We start from the raw sequence: 27,992 nt of genomic DNA on the forward strand, positions 1-27,992 counted from the left end.
GGAATCAACCAGTAAGTAAGCACCATCGTCCATGCAGATTTGGGTAAGAGCAAGATCTGTTCCCAGTTTGTACCGCACAAGCTGACAGATGAACAGAAGCTAAATGAATGCAAACCTCTGGAGATTTCATTGTCATGTGTGACTAGGATCCATCCTTTCTGTGAACCATCGTCACAGGGGAGAAGACCTGGTGCTACCAGTTTGATACAAAATCCATTCGGGAATTCGATGGAATGGCATTCACTGACCCAAAGAGTCGCCTGCAAAAGTCCAAGGTCAAGACAATGTTTTGCGGAAGTGGCGGCAATCCAAGAAGGTGTGACAGCAGTTCTGCGATCAATTCCTAAAGAGACCTTTGCTGACAGTTTCCAGAAGTTTTATGAACGTTGCCAAAAGTGTGTTGTGAAGGATGACGATTATTTTGAAGGCCTATAAAAGGCCATTTGTTTTTATCTTCTATATTGTTTGTTTTCTGATACCATTCACTGAACTTTTTAGACATACCTCGTACATCTCAACACTCATGAGAGAGGACAAGAGGCTTGACGTGTTTCACTTCAAAAGAGCTTCTTCAGGATACACTTAATAATTCACTCTTTAAGATATCATAGCCATCACATGGATGCAAAGAAATGAGGTTTCCAGAGGAGTTCAGCATAAGGAAAGTATGTGTCTTAATGGTGACCAGAATATCAATCTTCTGTATATCAATGTAATACACCAATCTCTAAATAAAATCTCAAAAGACTCTTCCTAACCACAGGTATAGAGTTTAAAAGGATAGATATGAAAAACAGCAAAATAGGCAAGATTGTGGCACCCTCTCACCACTTACGACAATATCAGCCTCTACAGTGATTCCATATCAGCCAACAACCAATGAACCACATATAGTATAACGAGGCATAGCACTGAGAGGCCGTCACATAGTGGTGAGGTGTACATTTAATGGTGGCAACCATTTTCATTTCTGTATCTCCCCAGGTGATCCATCCTCCCACACATAACAATTATGTTTATACAACATAGTCATCTCCATATACAGTAAATTGTGCAAAAAACTACATGTATAACACTTTTTAGCAGACATTTTTGGTGAAACGCAGAACTTACCAGCTCCTTCAGTTCCCGCTGTCTGTCACAAAGCTGCTCATACATTTTCTTTCCTACATCTGTACTCTCCAGGGTAGATATGATCTGCAGCTGTGTGTCATTGTTTTCTATGATGTTGTATTCCAGCATTAGACAAAGAATCTGAAAACCATAAACAGACAAATTTCAAAGAAAGCTCAAAGCTAAACAAAAAAGATGACAGTTGATAACAACTGCAATTGGACAGTGGCAACCCATTACTTTTTTTTTTGTTTCTTTCTGCCAGTTTCCAATGGGAGACTACTTATTATGCAAATCAGTGGCTGCCTGAGTCTAGACCAAAAGCCAAAGTATGTGCATGTACCCAAACTCTGTCTTGATAATGGGCAGTTTGTTTAAACCTGGCAAGAGTTTATGTAAGCAGACAGGCTTTTGTGATACAGCAGAAATGGGAATGTTCGTACAGAGAAATTATGTTGTGCAAAGGAGTGCCAAAAAATAGGATTTTTATAACAGCTTACCTGTAAAACCCTTTTCTTTGAAGTACATCATGGGACACAGAGCTATAGTAATTACTATGTGGGTTATAGGCCACCTTCAGGTGATGGACACTGGCACACCCTAAACAGGAAGTTGTCTCCCTATATAACCCCTCCCATTACTGGGAGTATCTCGGGTTTTGCAAAGCAATACACGTGTATACCACAAAGAGGAGAGGGACCTCTGTGTCCCGTGATGTACTTCAAAGAAAAGGATTTTACAGGTAAGCTGTTATAAAAATCCTATTTTCTTAATCATACACCACGGACACAGAGCCATAGTAATTACTATGTAGGATGTCTCAGAGCAATGCCAACTGAGGGGAGGGAGACACAACAGAATTAGGGCAACATGAGACTAGAGGAGTTATACTGCTGCCTGCAGCACACTACGCCCAAAGGCGATATCCTCATGCCTTTTTACATTCCCTGATAAAATCTGGTAAATGGACTGAAGACCAAGTTGAGTCCTTGCAGATTTGAACCATGGGACAGGAGAGAGAGGCGCCTCTAAGTGCAGAATTAGTAGCTATTTATTTGCCCAAACAAGATTAAAAACACTTACGATATCTGGCGAATTAAAAAGCGTGTAGTCATTGAAAATGCAAATGGTCCGGCAGGCGGATGGGTCCCCAGCATGTAAAAGCTCTCACAATTGTGTCTTGCGCTGTACCAAAAACATAGAGCTACCGGTAAGCTGATGCATGGGTACACACACAGAGTTCATGATGGACGGAGATCCCAGAAGTGATCCCGGCAGTGAGAGACGGGAGCCAGCATGAACAGGATGTAGTCATCAATAAGGGACGCATTTCGGAAAATTAGTAAGTTCCAGTGTAGGTTTTTTGCGAGACATTTACATTTGTCCCATACATATATGGATGATTGCATGTCATGGGGACACATGTATGTGTGTGTGTTAGAGATCGTGTGCACGTGGTTTGCATGTTCCTTTTTGGGATGCACACTAATGTGCATATGCTCATGCACATTCCTAAATAGTTTTTACAATTTTTTTTTATAATATTTTTATAATATCTGAAGTTGTCCCTTTTCCCATTATGATTGGTCGCTATTATTACTATTTGTTGTGTGTTTTTGTTTTTAACTTGTCAAAAAGATTTTATTGAACATACAATAGAGTATTTGACAATAGGTTAAAGCGGAGGTCCATCCTAAAGTGGACCTTCCGCTCATTGGAATCCTCCCCCCCTCCGGCGCCACAATTGGCACCTTTCAGGGGGGAGGGGGGTGCAGGTACCTGTACAGTACAGGTATCTGCACCCACTTCCGGCATAGCTATCTGCGGAAAGGGGCGTAGATTCTGCAGAATCTACGCCCCTTTCCGAAAGTCCCCTGCTGCCTGCTGGGAAACACACAGATCCCAGAGGCAGCGGGTCCATCCTTATTGCGCAGCACGACTCGCGCGTGCGCAGTAGGGAACCGGGAAATGAAGCCGAAAGGCTCCACTTCCTGATTCCCATACCCAAGATGGCGGCGGCAGCACCCGAGAGACGATCGAGAGATCGGCTTCGGGTGCCGACATTGCGGGCGCGCTAGGCGGGTAAGTGTCCTTATTTTAAAAGTCAGCAGCTGCAGTATTTGTAGCTGCTGGCTTTTAAAAAAAAAAAAACGGCGGAACTCCCGGCGGACTGCCGCTTTAAGTACATACAGTAATATACAACAGAAGTAATGAAGCTCAGAGTTATATATTCAATACAATGTAAATGATATATTCAAGTTTTTGTTTTTTTTTCATGTTTTTTTGTGGATGGGATATGTATTCTCTACCCTTCCTCTCCTATTAGTAAAAATGTTATATTCTATTTTAATTCTTAATACCAATATTTTTATTTTCAGTTTTATTTTATATTATTTCTTAATTATTTTTTTTGATCAGTATATCCATTATTAAATATCTTTCAGTGAATGTTTCTCATTATTATTATTATATCAATTATCACTTCCTGCCTTCCTTGTTTGTGTTCGTTCATGTCCCCGCCCAAGATAGTATAAGTTTACCTGTGTGTACACTTGCAGTAATTAGGTTGAAAAAAAAAAAAACTTATGTTCCGAAACGGGTCCCTTACTGATGACTACATCCTGTTCATGCTGGCTCCCGTTTCTCACTGCAGACATCACTTCCAGGATCTCCGTCCATCGTGAACTCTGTGTGTGTACCCATGCATCAGCTTGCCAGTAGCTCTATGTTTTTGGTATAGCACAGGACACAATTGTGAGAGCTTTTACATGCCGGGGACCCTTCTGCCTGCGGGACCATTTGCATTATCAATGACTACGCGCTTTTTAATTTGCCAGATTTTGGAAGTGTTTTTAATCTTGTTTGGGGAAATAAATAGCTACTAATTCTGCACTCAGAGGTGCCTCTCTCTCCCGTCTTATTTTGTTTCAGAGCTGGCTCCTCTTTTCTGAGTGCAGCCCACAGTGTTGGATATATATATCATTGGACCCTTGCCTCTCTAGAGATACGGTCTGCTTGGTGTACCTAGATTTGAACCATGAAAGCTTGATGATGCACTCCCACGAAGCACTAACAGTCCTAGTGGAGTGTGCTTTTGATTTGAGAGAGTGGGGTCCTCCTCTTTAAACCATAAGCCTGAACAGTTACTTGCTGAATCCATTTATAAATAGTAGATTTCAATGCTGCCTGTCCTCTTTTAGGACCTTCAGGCAACACAAACAAAACATCTGTTTATCGAATCGGAGCAGTCGCCTTTAAAGAGAAACTGCACCTTTTAAAAAAAAAAATATTAAAAGCCAGCAGCTACAAATATTGCAGCTGCTGACTTTTAATAAATTGACACTTACCTGTCCCAGGGACCAGCAATGTCGGCGGCAGATGAGCCATCCTCTGCCATCCTCTGTCAGGTAACCGGGAAATGAAGCATTGCGGCTTCACTGCCCGGTTCCCTACTGCACATGCGCGAGTCGCACTGCGCATCTCTACTGGTCCCCGCTGTGTCCTGGGAACTGTGCGTTTCCCAGAACTGACCGGGGGGGGGGGGGGGGTGTGGGGGGCATCTGCGGCGGTCTTTGGCGATCTTGGTATCTGCACCCCCCTCCCCCCTGAAAGGTGCCGAGTGTGGCACTGGAGGGGGGGAGGGATCAGATGAGCGGAACTTCCACTTCAGGGTGGAGGTCCGCTTTAATTAGACCTTGACTGCTCTCACCACATCAAGAGAATGTAGTGATTTTTCTTCCATAGAACAGGGTTCTGGAAACAAATGAAGGTAGAACAATATCCTGGTTTAGATAAAAAAAACTGACACTACCTTTGTTAGAAAGTTAGGACGAGGACGCAATACTACCTTATCCTTGTGAATAATAATATGGGTCCATACAAGAAAGAGCAGACAATTCTGATATCCTTCTTGCAGAAGATGTGGTTACCAGAAAAACTAATTTCCTTGTCAAAAGGACCAGGGGAAGATGTCATATCGGCTCAAAAAGGCAGTTTTTTTTTTGTTTTTTTTTAACGCCGACAGAACTAAATTCAAGTCCTAAGGGTGCAGCGGTGACCTACCCGGGGCATTAAGCCGCGTTTACCCCCTGAAAAAACTACGAACCAAAGAATGCGAAGCAAGTGGTCGTTGAAACAATCCTGATAAGGCCAAGACCTGGCCTTTGAAAGTACTCAAGGCCAGCTTTATTTCTAACCCCATCTTCAGAAAGTCAAGGATTCTACCTATGACAGATTTCCTGGGGTGCCAACCCCTGGATTCATCCCAGGAGACATATGCCTTCCAGACTCTAGACCAGTGATGGCTAACCTTGGCACCCCAGATGTTTTGGAACTACATTTCCCATGATGCTCTGGCACTCTGTAGTATAGTGGAGCATCATGGGAAATGTAGTTCCAAAACATCTGGGGTGCCAAGGTTCGCCATCACTGCTCTAGACTATGTGATTCTGGAGGCTGGCTTCTTTGCATTAACCAAGGTAGATTCCACTGAACTTGACAGCCCACGTTTCTTCAGAATGTGGGTCTCAATAGCCAAACCGTTAAATTTAGTGTTTGTAAGGTAGGATGCAATACCGGACCTTGCGAGAGAAGGTCTGGACGTGGTGATAGGGTCCATGGGACCCCTACCACCATCCTTATGATCTCTGCATACCAGGATCTCCTGGGCCACAAGAATCACCGACTTCCCTTCCTGCTTGATCCTGCGAAGAAGTCGTGGACACAGGCAGAATAGGAGGGAATGCATAAATTAGGGAATTTTTTTTCCACGGGAACACCAAGGCATCTGTTCCGCATGCTAGCGGATCCTTTGTTCTTGACACAAAGTTGTCGATTTCTTTGTTGAACCTGGATGCAAACAGATCTTTGTCTGGGATCCCCTATCTTTGACATATTGACAGGAAGATATCGGGGTAAAGGAACCATTCTCCCGGGAACAACTGCTGGCGACTCAAGTAGACCGCCTTTTCTATTCTTAGACTGAAGACTACCGATAGGCAAAGTACATCATTTTCTGCCCAAGATAGGATATGATTCACCTCTCTCTGTGCCGTACAACTTCTAGTGCCCCCTTGGTGATTGATATAGGCCATTGCTGTGACATTGTCGGATTGGATCCTGACAGGACAATTACGTAAACTGAACGTTCAGGCCCTCGGGGCAAAGTGCTCTGCCCGAATCTCTAGAATGTTAATGGGCAAAAACATTTCTGATCTGGACCACCTTTCTTGGACAGTTGCCTCTTGCAGGACTGCTCCCCAACCTAAAAAAGTTTGGCATATGTTACCACTTCACAGGTAACTGTAAGAAGGATTTTCCCCTTTGCAGATTTTTGGTTATTAACCATAAACTGAGGCTCCGGAGCACCTTTGGAATCAGACACATTGGGAAATCTAGAGCTTGAACCTTCTTGTTCCAAGCCGACAGGATACTCTTTTGCAGCAGTCTCGAATGAAACTGAGAATAAGGAACGGCCTAGAATGAAGCCACCATCTTTCCCAACAACCTCATGCCTGCCTGGAGGCTGATGCCTCTGGCCCTGGAGAAGGAGCTTGTTAAAATTAAATCCATTTACTCCTTTTCTTAAAGGGCAAAGGGGTACTTTTTCCACTAGAAAGTCTTTGGATGCATTACCAAATCATCCCCAAACAGCCGTTTCACCGCAAAAAGGAAGACAAACCAGGAATTTCTTGCATGGCGCTTAGCGAAAGGCGCGAGGCCTGAAGGATAGAATCTCCCATAGCGACTATTGCAAACATAAAGCTGCTAGTAGCTTGCCAGATCCTGGGCCTGCTGAACAGGATAACCTCGAACTTCAAACTGGTTCCTCAAGGATTGACCAATTACTGTCAGTGCAGGCTGAAACACTCAACCTGCCAGACAAAAAAGTGTTTTTTTATTTTTTATCTTTAATAGGAATTCCAACTTTTTATCCGTTGGATCCCTAAGGATTTGAGCATTGTCTGCTGGACAAGTCAAACTTTTATTCACAGAGGATATAGCAGCGTCAATTGCTGGTATCCCCACCTTTAGTGAATTTTTTTCCTCCATAGGATAAATTGTGAAAAACATTTTAGGAGGGAAAAAATGCTTATCTGGGTGATGCCACTCAGATACAAAAAGCTTTTCCAGCAACGAATGGACAGGAAAGGTATGCGCAGCTTTAGTGAACCCAAACACTCAGCTAAGGTTACATTAATGTGGAGCGGACCATTCAGTAAGAAATTGCACCAATCATTCATACAGATTGTGAAGTGGATTCCTCCGCATTTGACCCCTCAGAAGAGCCTCACCCTGGTCCCCTGAGGGAATTCATCTTCTACCGCCCCCAGTTCTTCAGTTTAAGGGTCCTGGGTAATGGAAGGGAACCTGTTGCATTTTGTCCCACACTGGGATGCGATTAAAGCCACTAACCTTTTTTTCCAATCCTATCATGGCTCAGGAAAAAGACTTATTTAGTAATACAGACAGAGGCTGCAGTGTTGAAAACAGTTGCAAACATTTCATGGGCCCGATGCTCACTCTGACCAGCCACCCTCTCTCAGGGGAGGATGCCATTTTAGAGATGAGTAGGCTTTCCAGAGCTTGAGGGAGACGCTTTTAGCCCTTTTTGGGGGGTGTTTCAACCCCCCCCCCCCTTCTGACCATAGCCCTATGCACAAATGCAGAGGTACTAACAAATGAAACTGCATCCACTGCTTGAACAATAGTCCAGCAACTGCCACTGCTATTAATGCTCAGCCTGATGCTTTTAGTAAATGTGCCAAGGAAATGCCTGTGTCACCAACCTCTTGCATGCCCCTTTTTGCTCGTGCCCCTCCAACATTTGCAGCCAGAAAAAATTGTGCTTTTAAAAATACTCCCACGCTGGACGTTGCTGCACTCCAATGCCACGCTAAGCCCTGCCCCTTCCATCACATCATGCCCCCTTCTCTTTTCAAAAGAGGGTTTTCTCGCGTGAGCCGGGATCGTTGTGTGCGTGTGTGGGTGACAAGCCGCTATGCAGGGACAGTGAAAAAAAACGGAGCGGCATCACCAATTGTTTTGGCTTCCCCCTATCCAGGGAGAGGGGGAGAGCTTTGTCCAGGTGAGGGGTTTTTAGTGGAAAAAAATCCTCCCCAATCTGAGCTCCTCGCCGGAGGGAAGCACACAGCGTGATCTTTGAGGAAAGCATGACAAGGTATGTGCTCTATATAGTCCCCAGTGGTGACTCTTAGGCATGACAACATTTACTTTGTTTTTTTGTTTTTTTAAAGGAGACATTTCATTAAAAAAATGTAAAAATTCCTTAGAAACCTCCACTTACCTTTCCCGCCGCAGGGATTTCTGTGGTAATACCAACAGACCCAATCTTCACCACTCACGGTGCACTCCATTACAAAACCTTCAGGAACCGGGGACCCTTGGGGAACCCACGCCCCTGAACCTGTAAAGCACCCCGCCAGTAAAAACTTTAAGGCTGAAAACACCAAAGCACTGGATCCTGGGGTCCAGCTCTCTAAAAAGGTACCCAGGTACCATTCAATTTGGCCTGAAAAGACACTTTGAATGGATCCGGCTGCATAGCTAGCCCCAGTTTGAGGATTGCTCCAGTGGAGCCCAGCACAGCGCATCTTTACTCGTGACCAACACCTTAGACACTGGCAAAAAAAAAACGGAGGTACTCCCAGTAGTGGGAGGGGTTATATAGGGATGCAACTTCCTGTTTAGGGTGTGCCAGTGTCCATCACCTGAAGGTGGCCAATAAGCCACATAGTAATGTGCAGAGTCTGTACTATGGCTTGTAGATTGGGAACCACTAACAGTTACAGGAATGAAAGCACCAAACACCACCCATAGTCCTGAAGTAATCAACAACTGGTTACTGTTTAAAGTGCTCAGGCCAACTGAAAGCTGATCATGAAAAAAAGAATAGTGTCCAAATATCATTTTTGTACTGCAACCCCGTAATTTTCCTAATACATGTTCATTTTTCAGTACACATACACAGTTAAAATAGAAACATACACCTGAATGTCACTTTTTAATGGGGGGGGGGGTTACATTTCTAGTAGCTTGCTGTAGGACTCAATAGAGGAATAGTAAGGCACAGCCCCTGTGAGCAATGGCAAGCAAAAAAAGCAGAGATTGGGTATGTAATAAGCAAACATGGCTGCTCCATTTACTTTGCTTAATAACTATATGCAGAAGCAAGGTTTTTAGAGCTGCACTCTAGGCTGTTATGAAAGAAACACACCAATACAGCTAGTTAATCATTAGCAAATCATTATTATATTTTTATTATATTTATTATATTTTTTCAGTGCAACTAGTAGAAGTACCTAAATTTGACTGCGAGAGTGAGGGGCAGGACTGGAAACCAATCGGGTCTGCTGCATGCATGTATGCTAAGGAACATGCTGATAGGAGAAGAGAGCATAATGAGCTAAATTGTTCCTTTATTATCCAATTATCAGGCTGGGAAGGAGAGAGGACCCCACTGTATTCCTCTTACAGTCTATAACTATAAAAGACAAAGCAGGTGTCACCCACCTGGCTGTGCTGCGTGTTAGCACTGTGTACATCTCAGAATTGGGGTACAGAAATACAAATTCTTTGGCAGGTAAAAGAATTGTATTTATGTATTTTTACTTAGTTTTTTTTTGTTTGCCTGGAGTCCATCTTTAACATTAATTGATCAGATTATTTACATCAAGCTGAATGTTTAAGGAAATAAAAAAAATGGCAGCTGCCATTTAAAGAATCATTTTTCCTTAAAAACAGAAATGTGATCCGATCACGCAACTATTCCAGAATGAGGTTATTTATCTTTTTTCTTACTGCATAGATTCAATCTGTTTATAACTCACATGAGAGGTGACCGCTTTGTAAAGCACTGTAGTGTATGTTGCTCTGTAGACATAGGCAAGTGCAATATCTTCTTTACGTCAGCACAGAGCCTTTCTGCAGTTGCTTCCTGTCTCCATGCTCTGTAATCTTTAATACCCATTTCGCAGCCCTTTATCTGTCTGTGTGCCCTGCCTTTCTTTCCTACAGCAGGAGTTACAGTGCAGCTAAGATATAAGTGGGGATACAGGAAATTTTGCCAGATACACAGTACACTGAGCCATCTGTGCTCTGTTTTCTGCAAGTCATTAAGTCAATGTGTGCTTATTGGCAGTTCTCGTACCTCCACCATGGTCTGATTTCCTCGCAAGGCAAGCAACATGCATGGCCCCAGCTTATTCTCTGCCAGCGACAGGAGAAACTTCTTGGTTTTATAACAGGAACCCATCAAAATGTGAACCTGCAGGAGAAGAGAAGCATTACACTGGACTTCTTAAAAGACAACTACATCTTAACACAGTTCAGCATATACTGCATCGTTTTTTTAAATGTGCTTTGGTTAGTTATAAAAAATAATTTACCATGACATTACATCGACTACTTTCCATATTTATTTAGGGCTGCCATTGTGTGTGCTACAGAGTTCACAGACCCATTCACAACAGTCAGTCCCTGCCCCAGAGGAGCTTGCAATCGAATGTTCCAGTTTAAAAAAAAAAAAAAAAGACACACACTAGATCAGGTTTCATCAGAAGCCAATAAATCAGTATGTTTTTATTGATTTTGGGACAGACTTTGTCTGAAAGGCATCAACGCTGCATGGCGAAAGTGATAAACCTGTGTTGTACTAAAACCCTCCAAATTAAGGTGTCACTAAGGGTGCGTTCACACTCAACACGGGTTTTGAATTGTGTGAGTTCTGCTTTTAAACCCGCATTTCCGTTCGCTTTCGATGGCAATTTGACAGACATCTGTGCGGGTTCATGCACAGATGTCTATTGAAATTGCCCCTGAAGTCTTTAAAAGTAGTGCAGGAACTACTTTTGGAAATTGGTGCGGCGCCACAAAGAAGGAGTTGCACCGTTTGGGACAGCGCCGTTTCTGGCAATAGGCTGCGATTTGACATGTCAAATCGCACCAACGTGAATGGGGGCTAAACCTCTCATCATAAAAAACTATCAATAAATGGTGTATTACATGCAGTTCATACTCACCTAGTCACATTTGTTTTCTGTATTCTGCAAAAAACCTGGTGGATCCTGCTGCTCTATATCTCCCCCTTCTGTCCATGTCCTCAATTCAGCTAGGGATTTTGCAGAGCAGTGGCAGCTCTGCACATGCTCAGTTTTCAGCGAGTTTCCATGCTGAGCATTTCGTCCTTATTACATTTGAGCAGCCCATGTGACTACAGAGTCACACATGTGGGCGTATACACAGTGGTAAATGACAGCCCACTCCCTCCATCCTCCTCCATGCTCACTAACCAGCTAAATACAATGGAGGAGGGATATTACAAGTACATTATTGGTGGCTTCACCAATACTAACACATTAAGAAAAGCTTAACTTAGAATGAAGCCCTCCAGCACCGCGCTGTCACTGCAGACAGGGCTTCCATCTTCACCCGGTCTTCCTTCCAGGTTCGTGTCCTCCAGCCTTCTGATTGGCTGCACCGTGATGACTTCACTCCTGTGCATGCTCGCGGGAGTCACGGACTGCGGCACGGAGCTCTGAAGGGACAGCACGGTATGCCGTCCCTTCAGAGCGAATGCGCTGGTAACATCACCAGTTGCATGCAGTATGAATAACTCCTAAAACATACAGGTTTAGGGGATATTCACTGTACCTACAGGGAAGCCTTATTATAGGCTTACCTGTAGGTACAAGTTCAAAAACAGAGTTTACTTCCATATCAAACAGTGTGCGTTTAGTATCACTTTAGGATTGCCCTGCATATTATGCAATGCAAGATGCCTTACCATACTTTTAGAACTACCTTATTTTACAAGGTTTTACTATAGCATAGCTTTAAGTGATGGGATCAGACTTGTATACCATTTTTTTGGACAGAATAGGAATCTGTATACCAATTCTCTCCCTTCTGTAAAATTTTTAAAGGATCTAAACACCAATTTGGAGCCGGGACTAAACACATAAGGTCAGGTTCACACTGGTACGACACGACTGTTGTACGACTGTCGTCCTACTTTAACCTGCGACATTGGTCCTGCTTCCATCCGACTTGAACAGTTAAGATTTGATTCCAACTTTGAGATAGTCCGACTTGTCCTTTGACCAATCAAAACAATCCCAGTGCGACATAATTTCCTTTTACTGCTGCTATAATCACCACGTCAGATGTCACAAGTCATATGGTTAGGACAAGGAAGAAGTAGGGCCAAAGTCGGACCAAAGTAGCGCAGGAACCTTTTTCAAAGTCGGACGAGTTAAGACTCCAATAGGGAATCATTGATTTATACATGTCATACGCTCCTGAAGTCGGAGCATATGACGTACCAGTGTGAACCCGGGCTCAAACTAGCCATTTGTTTACTGGTTTTTACTGATTGGATACCAGACCACACTGCAACACCTCTGCTGTGAGTGCCGGATGAACATTCGGCCTGGCTGTACATTCCTATTGAGGTCATTGTAGAGGGAAGGAAGAAGGAAATCTCTCCAACAAAAACCTGTCTGGTCAATGTTCGAAAGATCAGGAGACTGTCACCTCAAGTGTATGGACAGGTTAAGGGTTACACTATAAAAAGTATGTTACTTTTACTGAAACAAAATGTTTTTTTTTTTTTTTTTTTTTTAACAGGTTTATTTTATATGTCAGCATTAGATGTAATCAGTGCAGAAAACTGCAGATTGTGTCAAACACTTGCTTAATTTAAGAGTCTGTGTTACTTATTTCACACTCTACTCACTAGTCAAGAAGCTGCTATAATTAGAACCTAAGGTGACTCAGGGTAAACTCTGTTTAATTCAATGACATCATACATGGAGAGGAATACACAAAAGCAGTCCAACTTCCTGCCTGATTGCATCACAAAAACTAGATCCTGCTCCCTAGATATCATACTAATGGCCTTAAAGTAAACGTCTACTCAGAGCAATATGTAGGCTGGCATGCTGATCCAAGAGCGTCAATAATTTCCGAGTCCAAGTGTCCTCTTTAGGAGTTATAACTTATTATTGCATGCATGGTCAAAGTCAGAGATTTACAAAGTATTGAAGTCAAAAGACGGTGAGAGTCTTTCCCTTGTCCTCTCCCAACAGTGCTGCTGGCTTCTCTCCTCTCCCCTCCCGCCAGCTGCTGCTTCCGGCACACAGTGGGATGTTTCAGGATGGGGAGCAGGGAAGGAGTCGGTAAATGTGTAAACTACCGGCCCCTTGGTACCAATCGTTTACTGTTTTCATTCATAGCTGAAGCATAGTCAACTTACTACTACATGGAGTACAAAGTTTTTAATGTGCAGAGTCTGTCAACAACCTGTATTAAAAGGCGTGCCAATATCTCAGCAGGGACAAATCTTTCAGAGGCAAGGAGTGTAACAATCTAAAGCAGTGGTCTCCAAACTGTGCCCATTTGCTTGCTTTTATTTGGCCCTTGGGCCCCTATTCCAACTAGCACCAATGAAAGAGCACCATTCCCCCTACTGACACCATCAATGGGGCACTATTCTTCTCATTGATATCAACAACAAGGCACTATTCCTCCCATTAAAACCAATGATGTGACGGGGCATTTTCTACTCCTGCTGACCAAGGTCTGGCCCCCCTGAAACCTTCGACTGTAAATTGGCTCTTTGCTTTTAAAGTTTGAAGATCCCTGATCTAAAGGTACAAGAATGCCCATTATAGCCATGAAACTGGTTTCATATCCCCGACTTCACCATAGGTTCATTGTGTAACTCATTAACTCAAATGGGCACCTAGATGCGGGACTGTCTCGGCAAATCTGGGTTGTTTGGCATCTATGCTATAGGCCACAGACATCTATTCCTCAACACAGCTCTCTATTATTATTTTGCTATCCCCTTCATAATATTAATTCTTGTTTTGTTGGAAACCTTACCGGGTATTGCATTTCAGGCCGTAGTGTGTATTTCATGACGTGCAGTGTACAGTACCATCCCAAATTCCCAGGCCTTATGTACGCGATTTATAATGGTCCTGCTGTTTTGTGGCAGGCCGTTCAATGCCAGGAATTCTTGTAAAGAAATACTAGCAGAAATGTCAAGGGTGGCCAATCTCCCCAGCACAGAATTCCATGGAAGCTCCACGCAAATCCAGCCCCAGTTTAAATTCATGCTTTTCAAAAAGCAGCTGAACGCAATGCAATGTTATCTACTGCCTTATCGTGGGGATCGGCTGTAATGTGGAATGAATGCAGAAAACGATAGACTTCATGTAAAAAAATGGTATAAACGTATCCCGATTTCAGCATCATCGTTTCTGCATTTTAAATTCTTTTACAGCGGCCCCAGAGTAAGATGGCATTCCAGGGACACAGAGGGTGAAAGCTCAGCACACGCTGAGCTGAGAATCTTATCTGCACCACATTTGAACAGGGAGGTGCGTTTTTGGTGCGTTTTTTTAACTAACCAAAAATGCAGCAAGCAAGATTTTTAGCACCACAACAGACGCGCAAGGGGCCAGTGTTAAGACATACACAGAATTTAAAGGGATGCGTTTTTCTTCAGCTTTTCGTCCGCTAAATGTGACGATAATGGTGAACAATAAATTCATATTTAAATTCATGATATTAATTAAAAAGTCAAACATAATACAATTATATAAAAAAATATATGTGCATCCTGAATTTTCGGCACCAAAACTTCCATTCGGTGCACCTCTACTTTTTACCCCATTCCAGTACAGTAAAAAAGCAGCATGTTGTACTTTTATTTTTCTGGAACTGAAACGCACTGCACTGGTGTGAACTATGCCATTGGAAGTTCCAATGGAACCCATACTTTCCATGCGTTTTTGATGCAGAAAAAAAAAAGCACTGCTCTGCATGTGGTGTGAAAGGGCCCTGATTATCTAATTATGTAAAAAACTAATTCCTGTTCACTTTAACTACCCAATCATGTGCAGATGAAATAAGAAAAAAAAACAATATGCTTTTCACATTATTGGATAACTGAAACAAATACTCACACAATATATTCAGTGAAGATTCTTAAAGCGGTATTAAACACAAAGCCAAAAATGTAATATACTGCAGCTTACCAATCATTAGCTGTGGTGGCTGCATTTGTTTTCTCTTCTTTTTAGGCTCCCCCCCCTTCTATTTTCACCTGGTGATCTGGCCAGTAACACACCTCCTGTATTAGAGTGCCTCCATGCTAATGGAAGGCGTATAGGAGGCACAGCAGCATTGCCAGTCTAGTAAACCAAAACATTCTGCTGGAGAGCTTGTGCTTTTGAAAAAAACAACAGACTTGCTGACTGGATCATCAGATGAAAATAGCAGAAAGAAAGCCTAAAAAAGAATTGGTAAGCTGCAATATAATAAATGTTTGCTTTTGGGTTTAATGCTCTTTTAGTAAATCGGCTCAACTCTATGCTACCTATGTCCAGGATTATGGGCTAAATTTACAGTAAGACCAATATATTCCATTCTTATTGTCCAAGTTATGGAGACTTCTGCATGCAAGTAAAGGAAAACCTTTTCAGTGCACACATATACAGAAATAACATCACATTTTTAATAGGTAGAATATCTTTTAGGTGTTTATTATCTGTGTACCTGTACCCAATTTCCCTTCACTTCCTGTGACCGGTGTCAAAAGGACAGGAAATGAAGGTAAATTTCCCCAGCAGACACACACAACTGGAAAAAACACAAACTTATTTTCCCACTCCAATATGAGAACCACTCTCGAGGAATCTTTTTTTTAACAGAATGTATAGAAAGTCACAAGAGCATGTTCACTTAGTTCTTAAAACATCAATACTAGAACCATAGACAAAATAAGGGTTAGCAAGATTGCAGTGGGCAGAAACTTAAACTCACATTATTGCAGACACGTACCATGCTGGCAAAGAGTTCACCATCGTCATCGCAGGCGACACCCCCTGGGCTGTATAGCTGGAACCAGCCATCCTTCCCAGCTCTGACGCTCAAGAGACAAGAATGAACCTGCGGGAGGAGAAAGAACTTTAATCAAGGAACTCAGGGCTCAGCTTACGCAAATTGCCTTTAGCCAATTTCAATTCAGAGCAATTTGGCATATTATAAAAAAAAAAAAAAAAAAAAAAAATTTTCACCCAAATCCAAAAGTTTATGTCACTTCGCCCATTCTAGGCAGAACTGGCCAACTACTGGCCCATTTATGTCAACCTTCCCTGCCCTCCCCATACACGCTATTCCTTTAGTAGTAGTTTATTTAGTAGAATTTATGGTGAAACCTTTGGGCTCCTCAGGCCCAAGCACTGCATGGAAGTCACATATCTCTCCCCCCCCCCCACAACAGATCAGGGGAGTGCTATTAACCACTTGCCTACCAGGCACACCCCCTTCCTGCCCAAGCCATTTTTCAGCTTTCAGCACTGTCGCAGTTTGAATAACAATTGTGCGGTCATGCAACACTGTGCCCAAACAATTTTTTTTATAATTTTCTTCACACAAATAGAGTTTTCTTTTGGTGGTATTTAATCAGGGCTGTTTTTTGTTTTTTTACAAAAAAGAAAAAAAAAATGTTTTCAACTTTTTTCGGTCGGTAAATTTTGTAACCAAGTCATTTTTCGCCTTCACTGATGTGCGCTGATAAGGCGGCACTGATGGTCATTGATGAGGTGGCAATTATGGGCACTGATGAGGAAGCACTAATATACCGCACTTATGGGCACTGATAGGTGGCACCGATGAGCGGCACTGGTGGGCACGGATAGGCGGTACAGATGAGTACTGATTGACAGCAGTGATGGGCAGCACTGATTGGCATCGCTAATGGCACTGATTGGTGGCACTTATGGGCACTGATTGCTGCCACTGGTGGGCACTGTTTTGCGACATTGTATTTATTTATTGTAATCAGTGCCCTAATTACATCCCTAGATGTCCCCCTGTGAGGGGATGCTGCTGATCGGCTCTCCTCTCCTCGCACTCTGTCAGTGTGAGGTGAGGAGAGCCGACTACCGGCATCTCCTTGTATGTCACTGGCTGTGATTGGATACAGCTGATCACATGGTTAAAGAGCCACGGACGCGCCTCTTTACATAGATCAGGGTCTTGCCGTGTCCTAGCAACACGGCACAGGCACACGAGAGCGGCCGTTCTGGGACACAGTCATATGACGGCGTCCCACAACGAGTGCTGCACCGCCCTGCTGGTGGGTGGGCAGCAAGCACTTAACGTGTGTATAAAGCTGGCCATACACTAGTACATTTTCAAATGGACATTTGGTTGAATATTTGTACAAAAATTCTCGATAAATTAAATGGCTTGATGACTGTTGTTCGAAAGTACTTTAAAACCTTGCTTGCTTTTAACATTCATTTTTGGAATGAATGGGCCTCCCAAATTAAAACGACATACATTGTTACTAATTTGTTCATTTAAGTAAAACTTTTCCCAACCTGTTACTTTCAAATTTCTTGTCTTTGTGGTCAAAACCGAATGTCGATTTGATTTCAATAACTATTAGAAAATTGAATGAACATTCCTAAAATGAAAAATGTCAAAAGAAAAATTCTACTCGTGTGTGCCCAGCTTAGGCTCTTTTCACACTTCTGTGATTTGGGATCTGTGTGAGACACCAAGTCGCAGGACATGTGAAATTCAATGCATTTCTATGACAGACGCTTCTGGTATTACTACAGAAGTTGCTGCACCTTCAGAATAGGTTCCTGCACTACTTTGGTCAGACTTTTGATGCGACTGGTCCAGAGAGTGTAAAGTTGCACTGTAAAGTCGCAATGCAAGTCGCCCCACTGTCATCTCACAAGTGTGAAAGAAGCCTAAAGCAAAACTAAACCCATCGATTTAACAGTTTTAAAAAACAAATTACATTCCCCATTATTATTAGTCCTGGGAATACTCCCAAGACTTTGCTAAGTGAGGCCTAGTCATCCACTTCACACTTGTGATGGTGGAGGTCTCAAACACTGAGCTCAGGTCTTCTGCATCTACTACTGTGAGCACTAACAACTAGGCCTCACTCAGGAACACGTAGGAGCCTTTTCTCTGATTCAAACCCCTTCACATGCTCTTTCTCTACCCTGATGAAGTAGTCCTGAGCTCAGTGTTTGAGACCTCCACCATCACAGGTGTGAGGTAGATGACTAGGCCTCACTTAGCCACATGTGGGAGTATTCCTGTCAGGCTTCATAAGGTATATAAATGGCCTACAACTATAGCAAGGGCATTATTCAACTTTAGTCAGAGCTGCACAGTTTGTTTTTATTTACAGACACCCCTTACCTGCATGGGCATGTTATGAAGTAACCCTTTAAAGTGAACCTTCACTAAGGCCTAGTCCACATTAATGAACACAGGAGGCTTATTTAACAAAGGCAAATCCACTTTGCACTACAAGTGCACTTGGAAGTGCACTTGCTGTAGATGGGGGACATGCAAGGAAAATAAAAACGGCATTTTTGCTTGTACATGACTGGATGATAAAGTCAGCAGAGCTTCCCCTCATTTCAGATCTAAAGTGACTAGACTTCCAAGTGCACTTGTAGTGCAAAGTGTATTTGCCTCACAGCTGTGTTGGTGGAGGTCTCAAACACTGAGCTCAGGACTACTTCATCAGGGTAGAGAAAGAGCATGTGAAGGGGTTTGAATCAGAGAAAAAGCTCCTTCATGTTCCCGAGTGAAGCCTAGTTGTTACTTAGTAGATCAACCCCATTGTTTTCAATGGTACCTGTTTACATCAATGCAGCACAGCTCAATGCGATTTTAGAACAAGGTCCTGACTTACTTTGGTGCGATTCCAGCGCAATTTTGCCCCCATAGCATATGCAAACCACAATTCAAAATGCAACCAAGTTGCACTACATAATAGCACTGAAAATTTTATGAGATCTCAGTAGTGTGTACCTAGCCTACAGGTCATGTCATGCTGCCCCTACCTCTCTTACAGGTGGACATTTTTTAATTACTTTTTTTAACCCGGTCCTTTCTTTGTGCTGGAAAGCAGCACTCCCACATTTCTTGCCTAGGCGAGAATTATTATTTTTTCATTCCCGTGCCCACTGTGCATTGCCAGATATGCCGCAGGCCTTCCGGTCCCGAGAGGAGTACTACAGCACAGCTGTTCATTTGCTGGTTTCCCTGACCATCTGTGAGCGCGCAGGGCTTTCCATGTATGTGCAAAGACAACTCATCAGGGAATTCCCAAAGCATTCCAGTCTTTGCATATGTGTGGAAACTCACCCGCATTTGCGCAGATGTGCCAATGGGCTATGCGCAATAATGGCAGCGCCTAATGGAGGGGGGGAGCCACCATAGAGGTAAGCTGAAGTTTTGTTTCATTTATTTCTTCACTGCATCATGGGGGGGGGGGGGGGGGGCACGTTTCCTACTTAGCTATGGGGGGGGGGGGGGGTGGCATGGCCACGCAAAGGTCTCAAAAGAAGAATGACATGTGGTATGACTTTAGAATGCATAGAACAAAATAATAATAAAAAAATTAATTATTCCGTAACAGAGGAAAAAAGTTCAATCAATGAATAAAAATTTATATAAAAAATATATATAAGTTCGAAAAATTTGATTTTTAAAATGGGACGGCCATAAGAGAACAGTGTTTTTTTCCCCCGAAACGCATGCTATAAATAAACTTTGCATTGCCAGAGAGTATAACATTGTTAATAAAATAAAAGCAAAATGCTAAATACAGTCAAGGCATTCCAAGACTGCCAAAAAATCTTCTCTAAGAGGCAGAAGTATGACGCAAATGGCGGTCTACAGCTGACGTTTGTTTTGTTACTGCATGCTGAGTTAGTCATGTCAAGAAAATAGAGAACCAGTCTGGATTTCTAGATTTTTAAAGGTGATTTGTCAGAGGCAGGGTGGGTACACATGAGCCTGTCTGAAAGGGAACTCCTCAAGGTGAAATATGTAACTGGAATAATGTTCCCCTTTTCCCAGTCCCAGCGCAGGATCGAGATGGCTGTTCTTTCCTAAGATCAAAGCTGAGCTCCAGACAGATATAAAAAAATATATTACTGCCATTATGTACTAATGAAAAAATAATTTAGTGCATGTTTAAAGCCCCATTAAACCTTCAATTTAAATCAGCTAAACACATTCTATGCACATGAAAGGTGTGTAAAGTCTTAGGCCAGCCATACATTGTGCACATTTCTTCCTGCAATCACGGGTTGCAGGAAAGAAATTTGCACGATTCCCCCATCAACACAGACAGTGCTGACAGGGGAATCTACAATTGTCTTCACCCGCCCCAGGAAAAGACAGTGATTACTTATAGCCGCTAGCGATAACCGCAAGAGAATCTGGCTGGTCGTACCCAAATTGATCGACCAATCAACTTGGTACATTCAGCCTGACCGTTAACAGTTCGAATCTCGGCCGGTTCCTGCTGAACTGGCTGAGATTTGAACAGTGTATGGCTGGCCTTACAGTTTACTTTCTTTGGAAAGCCGACGAAGTCTGAGCAGTAAAGTCTGTCTGGGGATGAGGTTCAGGTTTGCGCTAAACCCTGCAGATCAGAGACGTGGCTTGAAGCTTGTGGGCCCCGATGCAAAAATTGACATGGGGCCCCTCTACAACTACCCACTCACTATGGCCTTTTTATTTGTTCCTCCATGCATGGAAATACAATTACTGCAGCACTACCAAGCAGGAAGCAGAGCCTGCATATGCAACAAGAAAACATGGCTGCCTGTACGTCCTTATTTCCAACCCCAGGTGCCACTTCCCCTGATTTCTCTGTCAATATCAATGGCTCAACTATCAACTTGTCCCCCCTACGCCAAGGTCCTAGGCGTAATCCTGGACTCTGAACTAACCTTTCGGCGCCACATCCTATTGCTATCCAAAATTTGCCAGCTCAACCTCCGCAACGTCTCCAAGATTCGCCCCTTCCTAACCAATGTCACCACAAAGCTTCTAATCCACGCCCTGGTCATCTCCCACCTTGACTACTGTAACTCCCCCCCCCCCCCCCCATTGCCTTACCTCTAAATAGGCTATCCCCACTTCAATCCATCACTAACCTAGTCTCAAAATATCAACCTAATCGCTCTCTTCGCTCCTCCCAAGACCTCCTGCTCTCAAACTCCCTTGTCACCTCATCCCACACTCGCCTTCAGTACTCCTCCAGAGGCTCTCCCATCCTCTGGAATTCTCTACCCCAATCTGTCCAGTTTTCTCCTACTTTATCCACTTTCAGTCGATCCCTGAAAACTCATCTTTTCAGAGAAGCCTATCTGGCACCTTCCTAACAACTGTACATTTATCTTTTCCATCAGCACAGTTATTACCTCTTGTATCCCTTGACCTTCCCTCTAAGGCCCCTTCCACACGAGGTGGATCCACTTAGCGGAATCCACCAGCTCAGCAGGAGATCTCTCAGTTGACCATTTAGTACAGTAAGCTGCTCATATTTTCAATTCCATTTAAAAATATAATACAATAGTTTCCCTTTACCCTGCATTTTTCAAAAATTTTCCCTTGCATAATCTATTGCCGGCAAAATGGTGATACAAATATTTACATAATACAGAAAGGCCTAATATGGTTACCAGACAAAACAGCTTAGAATAATGGAAAGTATGATCAATCTAACTTTCAGATAGCAGTGGGGGAAAGGACCTAGATGTAAACCAATAGAATATGCATAGTAACTCCCACATCTAGTACGTCAGAGCATGTCTGAGAGCTGATTCTAGGTCGAGATACTATGCCATAGCAATTTATGTGAAATGGGAAAATCCAACCATGTGTCATGATCCATACTGTGTAATGTTTATTTTCCATTTTCATGTGCTTTACAGAAAATGTCTGAAAGTAAACCTGTACTTTGCTTACACAATGTAATTAGGAAGGACAGGTGCGCTCACCCACTAAATCAACCATGTGAATAAATAAAATTCAAGAAATGGCATCAACATGATATAAACATGACTCAAAAAAAGTGAAAAAAATTAAATATAAAGTGCAAATACATAAAGTGCAAAATAGACACAATATTACCAAAAGTCTTGGGACACCTGCCTTTACATGCACATGAACTTTAATGGCATCCCAGTCTTAGTCTGTAGGGTTCAATATTGAGTTGGCCCACCCTTTGGCGCTATAACAGCTTAAATTTTTCTAGGAAGGCTGTCCAAAAGGTTTAAGTGTGTGTCTATGGGAGTGTTTGACCGTTACTCCAGAAGCACATTTGTGAGGTCAGGCACTGATGTGGACGAGAAGGCCTGACTCACAGTCTCCACTCTAATTCCTCTAAAGGTGTTCTATTGAGTTGAGGTCGGGACGCTGTGCAGACCAGTAAAGTTCCTCCACCCCAAACTCGCTCATCCATGTCTTTATGGACTTTGCTTTGTGTACTGGTCCAAATCATTTGATGGAGGGGGGATTATAGTGTGGGGTTGTTTTTTTAAGGGCTGGCCACTTAGTTTCAGTGAAGGGAACTCTTAAGGCGTCAGCATACCAAGACATTTTGAACAATTTCATGTTCCCAAGTTTATAGGAACAGTTTGGGGGACGGCCCCTTCCTGTTCCACGATGACTGCGCACCAGTGCACAAAGCAAGGTCCATAAAGACCTGGCTGAGCGAGTTTGGGGTGGAGGAACTTGACTGGCCTGCAGAGAATTCCTGACCTCAACCCGATAGAACACCTTTTTTTTTATTGGAGATGTTATATATATATATTTTTTTTTACATCATTTGGAAATTTGTTATATATATTTAGAACTCTTTTGCACTTTATGTACTTTTGCACTTTTTTGAGTCATATTTACATCATGTTGATGCCATTTCTTGATTTTTATTTATTCATGGTATGGTTGATTTAGTGGGCGAGCACACCTATCTTTCTTAACTACATTGTCTAAGCAAGGTATTCAGGCTTTTACAGGTGCTTCTGCCAATTTAGATCTCAGCGCAGGTTTTTGTTTTATTTTAACCTGTACTTTGCCCACAGTATGTAAAGTTGAGGAGAGTGAAAAGATAGCCCTGGACTCGTAGGGTAATCTTACTGGTATTGTTACCTTAAGGTATTGCTGTTGGTGTAAATAATCTGGTTCCTGGGCAGGTGGCTTCTACACTCCAGAGAATTTTCCACAGTCGCCTTTGACTTGTAGTGTAATGTAATACTAATCGAAATTGAAGTGCCACTTCACTGCTAAGAGGTCCAGATACATTTTCATTTCATTAAAAGTCAGGGGTACAATCCAAAAAAGCAGCCCATGTGTTTTGGGGGTCCAAGTGCCCCCTTCAAAAGGGCTTGACTGGCAACAATGTGAACAAACCAGAAGTAAAATGGACTGGCCATCCACGTTACAAATTTACACCCCCATGGGGCTGAATGAGAGAAATCTATTGAATCTCCCATCCATGCTAAGCAGCGTGGATAGAGGAATGTCAGCTGTTGTCCACTGTATTCAGCAGCCAGTGAATACCTGAACCATGCTTGCATCTGATTGGATGCAGTTGCTGTTCGGCTGAGAATTTTCGGACCAGCTTCTTCGACAAAAGTGGATTTGAATATTCAAAACCAATCAAGAAAAGTGAGGATGATGTCAAAAGAGCCACCCACAGCTTGAATCGGCTGAAATGGATGAAATATGAGTAGTGTATGGCCAGCTTAACTATGACTGTTATAAAGTGAGCCTGTTATTTTGCACATTATTAGCAAAGTATAGGGTAACTATATACAAAGAAGCTGCTATTAACTCTTAAACATGTTTTATATCTTAGGCCCTATGTACACGGGACGTTTTTACAACCTCTCCTAAATGATTTAACTTGACAGATAGTAACCCGCGTTTAAAATGTCTGTTTTTGCCACGTTTACATGCCGCGTTTGCATTTAAAAAATAAATAAATAAATATATATATATATATATATATATATATATATATATATATACATACACACAGTGCCTTGCGAAAGTATTCGGCCCCTTTGAACTTTTCAACCTTTTGCCACATTTCAGGCTTCAAACATAAAGATATAAAATTTTTATTTTTTGTGAAGAATCACCAACAAGTGGGACACAATTGTGAAGTGGAACGAAATCTATTGGATTTTGAAACTTTTTTAACTAATAAAAAAAATTAAAAGTGGGGCGTGCAAAATTATTCAGCCCCCTTGCGTTAATACTTTGTAGAGCCACCTTTTGCTGCGATTACAGCTGCAAGTCGCTTGGGGTATGTCTCTATCAGTTTTGCACATCGAGAGACTGAAATTCTTGCCCATTCTTCCTTGCAAAACAGCTCGAGCTCAGTGAGGTTGGATGGAGAGCGTTTGTGAACAGCAGTTTTCAGCTCTTTCCACAGATTCTCGATTGGATTCAGGTCTGGACTTTGACTTGGCCATTCTAACACCTGGATACGTTTATTTGTGAACCATTCCTTTGTAGATTTTGCTGTATGTTTGGGATCAAGACACTGTATATAGAATTTTTTTTTTTTAAATGGCCAAAAATGGCTATAGGCTAAACACGGGTTACTGCTTTTAGTCACGTTTGGCATTTGGAAATCTTTGTGTCTGAACCAATTTTTTTGCTTTCATAGAAACGCTGTTAAACGCAACTGGCTAAAAATGGCAATAAACGAGACTTTGTACACGTTCACATAGGATAAGATTGAATGAGTTCAGGGGCAATTGAAAAAAGCATCCAACCACCTCTGAACATACGTTTAGCAGTGTCCCATGTACATGGGGCCTTACTATTCTACATATATGGAAGACAAATCTCCGCACTCCCACAACGTCTGGTCTTTGGTACAAACGCATTCAACTGGACAAAGAACCTTCCAGCCCTGGTTAGGATTACTTATTCTAGCTCACACAAGAGTGAAACACGTGAGAATGGGGGAAGTCTAAGGCAGGGTTGCAGCATACATTGCCCAGACCTATGGAGTTGGATGAAAGAACAGATGTTATGGGAGTGAGGCTTTTAGAGAGCATGGGTAGGCTTCCATTTGGTCTACATCCACTATTCTGTAGGCTGGAGATGGTTTACAAGCCTGGATAGGCGACACCCTCCACAGCATAGAGCAGGAAGTTCAGTTTAATCTGAGACCTGAGTGGAGGGAAAGCACACACCACCCTCTACACAGTCTCATAGGGAAACATGCACAGCTGAGACTATCAATCACTGTCTGTGTGCTGGTCCGGGGGCCGGGTTGTCCCTAGGCATTCTGTGTTTTCCACATAACCTGTCAGAAGTCACCAATACAGATAGCAGAGGAAGAGAAAGCAGATGGGAAACACACTAGGTGCTTTAGATGGAGTACATGCTATTTAGGGATATGCTTTGTTCATTTTTCAGTTTAGAGGTTTACAATCACTTTAAACTTAAGTAGTGGCGGTGTTAGCATGTAGTATGACCTAACCTGAACCACAAGGAAATGGCCAGAAGTCAGATGATAGCCGTTCACTTCCTTTACGCAGAAAAAAGAAATATAGAGTGCATGAAATGTCATTGCTTTTCTTTGTGCTGGATTCACCTCAAACTAGCAGAAGATAATAAAGATTATTGTCTCATCCTGATGTTATTTTCTGACACACAACTGACTTCCTGTTAGTAATTCCAATGAAATAATATAATAGATGTGGTGTAGCCTGAACATGGCTTGTAAAGGTGGTAGGTGCTGGATTATAATTCATAGGATCATTCCATCCAAACTGATATTTCTCTTTTTGGTAGATCTTGGAGAGTTCAACCTACACTATCCCTTAGGGAGTCTATAGATAAGATTTCTTCACTGCTATTATGAAGGCCCCTGTCTCTCTGCTGGGTATTTTTTATTGATTTTATTCTTAGGAGGAAGCAATAGAAGATAATGAAACACAAGACATTGGAACACAGCCAAAGACACTGGCACACAGCAAGGGGCGGTGGAACGCAGCAGGGGACGGTGGAACGCAGCAGGGGACGGTGGAACGCAGCAGGGGACGGTGGAACGCAGCAGGGGACGGTGGAACGCAGCAGGGGACGGTGGAACGCAGAAGGGGACGGTGGAACGCAGAAGGGGACGGTGGAACGCAGAAGGGGACGGTGGAACGCAGAAGGGGACGGTGGAACGCAGAAGGGGACGGTGGAACGCAGAAGGGGACGGTGGAACGCAGAAGGGGACGGTGGAACGCAGAAGGGGAAAGTGGAACGCAGAAGGGGACGGTGGAACGCAGAAGGGGACGGTGGAACGCAGAAGGGGACGGTGGAACGCAGAAGGGGACGGTGGAACGCAGAAGGGGACGGTGGAACGCAGAAGGGGACGGTGGAACGCAGAAGGGGACGGTGGAACGCAGAAGGAGACACTGGGACACAACAGGAGACACTGGGACACAACAGGAGACACTGGGACACAACAGGAGACACTGGGACACAACAGGAGACACTGGAACACAACCAGAGACACTGGAACACAACCAGAGACACAGGAGACACTGGAACACAACAGGAGACACTGGAACACAACCGGAGACACTGGAACACAACCGGAGACACTGGAACACAACCGGAGACACTGGAACACAACCGGAGACACTGGAACACAACAGATGCTGGAACACTCAAAAATGAGGGAGAACATCCAAAACGCCCAGAGCGACAAGAATTTTAAAAATAGAGCACTCATTGTTGGGGTATCCAACACATAAAGGAAGCCAAGGCTTACTCAGCCCACCAGGCCCCACCTTTAACTAAAAAAAAAAAAAAAATCACTTTTTAGTGGAGTGTGTTTATATCTCTATTACATAATGATGATTGTTTCAAGCTCTGACCAGATATACATACATTTCCAATATATTTTTAAATGGTATTACCCAGCTAATTAGCTGTCTATAACAACTTTGATAATAAATGCAAAGCAAAAACAAGCTCCTTTCTCTTAGCAGCACAATAACCTTTAACGAGATAAGTCATTTCTTTCTCTGTACTATTCTTTCCCCCCAGGGGAAATTCTTACCTCTTGCCTGGGGTCCTCTGCAAATCTCTGAATGACGTATTTCAGCTCCCTGCATGGACAGGATGAGAAAACACACAGGTTAGTTGGTAAGCTCAGCTGGGAAGTTTTGCAGCGATTATACAGACATGGCCTGGGTCACTGAATGTAACAAAAAATTTAATCAGAGAAGCCAAAGTGTTTAAAGCTGAACTCTGGGAGTTATACAAAACCTACCCTTGTAATGGGCTTCCCCCTGCACTGCAATGGTTAAAGGCTTGTTTACTTTAGGGGTGCAGGGCTTTGATGTAATACCTTATTCCTGACTCCAGCAGGCTTCCTCCATTCACGCCACCAGTCTCAAGCTGGCCATAGATGGATTGAATCTTGGCCAGGTTAAGCAGGGACTGACCGAGATTCAGTCCATCTATGGGCAGGCTGATTGCAGCCAAGTTGCCTCGATTGACTTTGGTACAACCAGCATGCCGGACTTTTAGCATGCAACTTTTGCCAGCGACTATAGCTGCTAACAGAAATCACTGTATTCTTCCGGCCAGGACTGCTCTGCACCCCTCCCCCCCCCCCCCCCACCAGGAGAACACAATGGCTCAGTGGGAGGGATTCCCCCCATCAACATTAAATGTGTTGATAGGGGTATCAAGCATTTTTTTTCCCTGCAACCCATGGTCGCATGAAATAAAATTGCATACTCTATTGCCTTCTTAACACAGCATCCTCTCAAAGGCGCTTTACGCCGCAGTCCCAAAGCTTGTACAATGCAATGGATCTTATTTAAAGTGTATATCTGAGCAATGAGTTCCTAACGTCCCCTAGTTGGGTTTATTTACTAAAGATGTAAAGGCTGTTCACTCTGCAAGGAAATTTTCACCTAGCTCAGTGAATGAGGTGAAGCTGTGGTGACTTCCATCATTTAATCATATGCAAGCAAAAA

The 27,992-nt window shown here is 43.0% G+C and overlaps 1 protein-coding gene across 4 annotated transcripts in view; it reads right to left on the reverse strand.

Moving 5' to 3' along the window:
• Positions 1-27,992, reverse strand: part of CMIP (c-Maf inducing protein) — a 259,986-nt gene that overhangs the window by 15,257 nt on the left and 216,737 nt on the right. For 2 of the 4 annotated variants that reach the window (XM_077454627.1, XM_077454645.1), the window contains 4 exons: positions 27,065-27,113; positions 15,967-16,092; positions 10,283-10,399; positions 1,114-1,254 (listed from right to left, as the gene is read on the reverse strand). In XM_077454627.1, the coding sequence (XP_077310753.1) occupies positions 1,114-1,254; positions 10,283-10,399; positions 15,967-16,092; positions 27,065-27,113 (433 nt within the window). The remainder of the gene's footprint in view (positions 1-1,113; positions 1,255-10,282; positions 10,400-15,966; positions 16,093-27,064; positions 27,114-27,992) is intronic. The other 2 variants (XM_077454636.1, XM_077454653.1) reach the window with 1 other exon arrangement.

The sequence above is a fragment of the Lithobates pipiens genome, unplaced genomic scaffold (genome assembly GCF_037356315.1).
Source record: "Lithobates pipiens isolate NorthernLeopardFrog02 unplaced genomic scaffold, aLitPip1_a1.2 Scaffold_10, whole genome shotgun sequence".
Classification (NCBI taxonomy): Eukaryota; Metazoa; Chordata; class Amphibia; order Anura; family Ranidae; genus Lithobates; species Lithobates pipiens.